The sequence below is a fragment of the Ziziphus jujuba genome, chromosome 1 (assembly GCF_031755915.1).
Source record: "Ziziphus jujuba cultivar Dongzao chromosome 1, ASM3175591v1".
In the NCBI taxonomy this organism is placed as follows: Eukaryota; Viridiplantae; Streptophyta; class Magnoliopsida; order Rosales; family Rhamnaceae; genus Ziziphus; species Ziziphus jujuba.
In genome coordinates, this window is record NC_083379.1 from 20510566 (window position 1) to 20516583 (window position 6018).

General features: G+C 30.1%; 1 protein-coding gene across 1 annotated transcript; it reads right to left on the bottom strand.

Annotated features, from left to right (window-relative positions):
- Positions 1 to 653: 653 nt before the first annotated feature.
- Positions 654 to 2683, bottom strand: LOC107423605 (UPF0481 protein At3g47200). Its single transcript, XM_016033192.4, has 2 exons — positions 2024 to 2683; positions 654 to 1632 (listed from the first exon to the last, which is right to left on the bottom strand). The coding sequence occupies exons 1-2, from the start codon at positions 2609 to 2611 to the stop codon at positions 913 to 915; spliced, it is 1308 nt and encodes a 435-aa protein (XP_015888678.1). The 5' UTR covers positions 2612 to 2683; the 3' UTR covers positions 654 to 912.
- Between the last annotated feature and the right edge of the window lie 3335 nt (positions 2684 to 6018).

Here is a 6018-nt window from a genome sequence, read left to right on the forward strand (position 1 = left end):
TAAATGTTTAGGGTTCCAATTCAATTTGGGAATTGGGCATGGGATTGATGGGTTAAAAAAAAAAATATATATATATATATATTAAAAATTAATATATAAAAATGAAAAAAAATATATTAAAAACTAGTATGTAAAAATGAAAAAAATATTAAAAATTAATATATAATAATGAAAAAAATATTTAAAATTAATATATAAAAATGAAAAAAAATAGAAAATATATAATTTTTTAATTATATAATATATTATTTGGGTTGGGTTGGATTGGATTGAATATATTTTCAACCCATAACCAATTCAATCCAAATAATTTATAATATTTTGAACCCAATCCAATCCAATTGATATAAAAATACAATCCAAACCGTTAAAAATGTATTGGATTGGTAAATTTGAACAGGTTGGATTGGATTTTGCCCATCCCTATTTATAAGAATAAAATATATACAAAGAAGAAGGTTAATAAATATTATTAAGCCCATTTTAAAAAAGATTCTTTGTATGACAAAATTTTCTTGTGTAGCAAGTCAACTCAATTACTAACGGTCCTCTTGACACCTTTTCCTTTGAAAGAATTCTTTTCTTATTTAAATTCTTCTTTATTGCTTCTTTCCTTTTCTGTTGATTGATTCTTGCTTTTCTTATTTGAATTCTTCTTTATTGCTTCTTTCCTTTTCTGTTCATTAATTCTTCATTAGCTCTTTGATTGGTAGTCCACCTGTATCCTTATCAGAACCCAACTCAAAAAACAAGAGAGAGCATTTAGAGAGTAAATTCTCTGTATTTTCTAGATCTGAGACAGGCCATAGTGTGAACAGAGGAGATGTTCCTTTATTGTGATTTTCTTCCAAGGCCAAAAATCGTGATACATATCATTTTCGTTTTTGAACATTCAATTTCGCATTTAAAGCTTCAGTTTTGACGGTAGTAGTCACATAGAGCATAAACAGTCTGGACAATGGTGATTGCAAAAAGAAAAACAGCCGCAACAAGGGAAATAATGGACCATGGATTTCTAAAGTATGTATGTATAAGATTTGCACGCCACTTATTCCATGGCTGTTTGCAGTACTTGTTAATACTTTTATACACCATATCCAAGCTACTTTCTGGATCCAAAGTCACATCCTTGGACATTGAGTTGAACAGCTTAGCGACAGCGTTATCGCTTCCAATGGCATTGTGAATGATCCCTCTTGAATGCAACAGAGCAACATCTAATGCACTGTCTATGATGTTGTCCATGAAGAAGATATACGACGTCACGTCATTGCCTACGCCTACATGGAAGCGCTCGAAAGCCATCAGGTTCAGGAACATCGACTCAGTTGTATCGTCAACCACGATCACCGGAAGCCTCAGGACACCTCCAGAAAAGGAGATGTCCTTGAGACTTGTCGTTCGACTTTTCTTGAATCTGATTCCGGCTTCGTCAAGCTCTATTGCTGATCGAATTATCCCTTCGCCGCCTATAACATTCATATTCGATGGTTGATATGACTTTCCTTTGGGTTCCTGAAGTAGGCTCTTTCTATGTACATCCAATACGTGCAGGCACTTCCCCAGTTTAGGCACATTGTCCGTGATCTCAAAGAACAATATTATGAGCTTGTTTAAAAATTCTTCATCCTCCTGCATATCACCATGAAATGGATTAATTAACAAACTAATATTGATCGAACAGTTAAATACATACATTACATAATCTACTTTATTACGTTGGAAACATGTGTTACTTCAATCAATGATTTAGATTTACAACTGAAAAATTGAAATTAGAAACTATAGTAGTTCTGGCTTCGTAATAGTTCAAAACATATAATTTATATGAACATGTTCACAACAAATCAAAATTGTACATACATAATCAGAAAATCATCTATGTTGGATGTCATCGAACAGCTTATATCGGGAACTTTTATATTTGATAATGATTAAGCTGCTATATTACTGGATAAATATGAATAAAGCTGGGCAAGATAGGCTATTAGAATAAAATCATATATATTTATATAAACTGAACCTGATAATTGGCATGGTCACTCTCAACAGCAAGCAGCTTGTCCAACACCAACATGGGCAACTGATTCTCAAGCATCAACATGTCGCGCCTGATGTACGGCATAATGTAGAGCTTACCATGACTACTGAAGATGGGATCGTTTGGAGAATAGTCATTGGATTTATGACTATAATAAGATCTTAAAACTTCTAACATGAAACACCCATCAAGGATCATCAGCTGCAAGAACCTACCCGTGTCTTCTTTCCACTCGGGATCTAGCGGTTCATAAGCATCTTTAAGATTCTGAGCAACTTCAGCTAGCGAGCTCGTCAACATCTCGATTGGTTTCCCACATCTCTTGAGGAAATGGAGAAGAGCACGGTGCTTGTGCTCCTCCATTGACAGAAGATGATGTTGTCCATGGTGGTAGGGACCGAAGGAGATAATCTGGGGCTTGAAGGCCTTCTTGTTTAGGTCAGTGACGCAGGTGGGTATCCGGTAGATTGAACGTTTTTTCCAGTGATTTGTTTCTGTTGGAAGATCTACCATATTCTTGAGCCCTTCGTTAACATCACAAACCCATTGTTGCAGCAGCCGATCTCCCATTTTCTCTAATGGCTCTCTCACACGAATGATGGAAAATAATTAACTATCACTTTATGATCCCACTCAATTCGATCCCCATATCTGTTTCTTTTATATAAAATAATTCAATTTCCATGTTTACGTTAAATTTGAATAATTATATTCTTTTTAATGCTTGCTCTGCGAACAAGAAACTTCAACAGTTCATGAATAATGTACTTTTGAACTGAAAGTAGATTCTTGCTTCAGGTTGAAACAACAACAAAGATATAATATATATATATATATATATATCAATGTATATTTGTGTATAAGTTAAAACTGGATCACATTGTTCATCACTTGTCATTCTTTTGATGATGATAATAATAATTAGAATTCCCCGTATGGTTTCAGGCAAGAAGCTAAGAATAAACCCTTATGTCAAAACCGAGAATTCTGTAATTAATTAAAGCCGAGTTTGGAACTATCATATGAAACTATATTTATATAAACGATACAGTGCTTATTGTTTGTCAAAGAAAATTAATATGAATATAAAAAAAAAAGGTTAAAAAAAGAAAATTCCATAAGAGAAGATTTTGGTTTTTAATTGTTTGTTTAAAAGAATTCTTGAAAAAATAAAAATATACAAATATAGAGTATATAGACAGAATAAAATGTAACCTTCCTATTTTCTATAGGAATATGTAATTAATGATTTCTGAACCAAAAACAAAAATGTATGTTAGCATTTGGGAAGCCTACCTAAAACATAAAGTGATGAAACAGGCTTATTCATTTTGTTCAACATTAATCAGAATCAGGCTTTATTCATTGATTAATACAAGCTATTAATGATACTTCTCCCTCAACTTTAAGTTGGAAGGAAGATCACCTTTTGTTTTCCTGACCCACAAGTAATTCTCCAAACAAGTTTTTGGTTCGAGGATGAAAAAAACCTTTAATACGATTGGTCTATGAAAGAAAGAAAAATAGGAAGAAAGATGGAGGAAGATAGTTTTTCTCTTGTGTTTTATGTTGGCCGACGAGGTACAAGGTGTCACTTGACCTATTAACACGATATAATTGGTATGGACAAAGATGTTATCCTCATCTAACCTTTGCCCAATCTATTTCAAATATTTTTTGACACGTGGCATTAACAAATTGTATGACTCATATCTAATTTTTAACTCTAAATATAATTAATTCCTATTAGGTTAATATCATTATTACAATTGCCTAAAATTTAATGCTACTTTTCTCTACTAGAAATATTAATATTGTTTTTTGAAAAACTACCAGAAATATTAATATTCATTCAAACATAATGAATAAAGGTTTAAACATTGTGAAATTAGTAAAAGAATTATTTTTGGAAATAATAAAAGAATTTAAAATTATGTACAAATAGTACAAAAAGTACGAAAATTATTTTTTTTTTTGGTTAGAACATGATCCCCCGAAGGACCCAAAAAAATGAAAATATTGCCCAGTTCTTTGACGTTTGGACCATCAATATTCCTAAGTATTTTGTCCCAAAAAAGAATATATATATATATATATATATATATATATATATATATATATATATATATATATATATATCAGGTATTGTAAGCAAGCGTGTTAGAAAGAACGTTTCTTGCTTTTTTTTTTTTTTTTTTTCCAAAAAAGTATATATATACCAAACAAGACATGAGTAATCGTACAATAAAAATAAAAAAAACGTATATACCAAGGACACAAGAGTAGTAGTACAATTCTTTGATACTCTTTTTAATATTTTTAAATAATTTTTTTAATGAATTTCTTAGCATTTCAACAGATTTTCAAAATATATATTTTTTTGTTCCATATAATTTTTTGTAATGGTGTAGATTTTTAAAATATTATATTATTTTGTATTGTTAATTATTTTTATTGTTTAAAAATTATATTTAGCTATATTATACTGGTAATAAATTTCAAGCTATTATATTTTTGGCAATTTAGTTGAAAAAAATCTATTTTTTTCAAAATAATATTTAAAGCATCAATAAATAGAAGATATGAAAGAGTAACGGAAATAAACAATCGTGGCCATTGATTTGCTTATTGCGATGTGTCATTGGATTATAAAAAAGTTAAGAAAATGTTAGATTAGGAGAGGATCTAGATTCCATTAGTATTTGGATTGACCAAACCAAGTTACTTGTACAATGTCAACTAAATTGTAACACTCCAAAATTGAAACTTTAATTTATTAAACAACAAAAACTTTTATGTTGCTTAGATTAGAAGCTTTAAGTTTTTCTGTGTGATGTTGGTAAAAGTGGTGAAAACTTTTTTTTTTTCCTTACAAGGTGATATATATATATAAATATATATTTTTACTAAGTTAATTATTGTGCATTATTTGATCCTTGAGAATGAGAAAATTTTTGTGTAAATGCTTTCTTAGGAGTAAAGTAACTTTGTGGTTTTAAAAATTTTCCTATTTATATATATATATATATATATATATATGTATATATATATATATTCCTTGTTAGTATTTTCTTATGTGATTTTTACATTGATTTTTTTTTTTTTAATGAATTGGGGAAATTTTTAGTAGTGGTAAGTTTTCAGATTTTGTTGTATTGTTTTCTTAAACAAATGGTTTATTTAGTTCATCAACTAGCAAAGATGGTTTTACTAAAATTTTTTGTTCTTAAGATGATGGTTGACTTTTTGGCTTTGGGACAGTTAAGGTGGAGCGGCATCTTGGGGAAAATGAAAGGGTATGTTAGATTTTTCGTGGCAAAAGTTTGGTAATTACAGAACTATCCTTCCCTTTGTCTTTATAAGAGCAAAAATTCATGTTTTATTTCATTTTTTGATCCTTTTGCTAAAATTCCAACCGAATCTCCTCTCTCCCTTATTTTTAAAAAAGTCTCCAACTTCTCCTTAGTTTCATTTTTTCCTCTTCATCTCTACCTCACTGAGCCTACCTATCTCCCTTTAATTTTTTCTAAGCTTGTTTCTTGTTGTAGACCATTGGAAACGTATGGTTTGTTTCTTAAATTCTTACTTGGTTTCGTTTTTGAGCTCATTGAGAACTATTTGGAAAAAATGGGTTGATCTTGTTGAGTTTCTAAAAAGTTTTCTTTGAATTTTTGTTCTAGACTTTACTTACGATAGGTTGTGTTACTTTGATCATGTTGCATGTTGATGTTTGGAAATATCTAATACTTTATCAAAGGAAAACTCATGGTGTTTAAAGTTTGATGGACCCAAAATGGCAAGGAAGCTTCATCATGAGTTTCTCTTATGTTTTCTTGTTTTCCTTATAAGTTTTACTTCATTACTGTTTTAAGAACTTAAAAGTGATTGATTTTGACTTTTTGCATGTTAGTTTTTGTGAAGCCTTAGAACAGTATTTTGTGTTTGTTGGTGGAGTTCCAAATCGAATGGGGTGTATG

Coding starts and splice junctions, on each gene's coding strand:
- LOC107423605 (XM_016033192.4), bottom strand. CDS start 2,611: ATGGGAGATCGGCTGCTGCAACAATGGGTTTGTGATGTTAACGAAGGG. Junction 1,633..2,023: donor GTGACCATGCCAATTATCAG/GTTCAGTTTATA, acceptor GGTGATATGCAG/GAGGATGAAGAATTTTTAAA.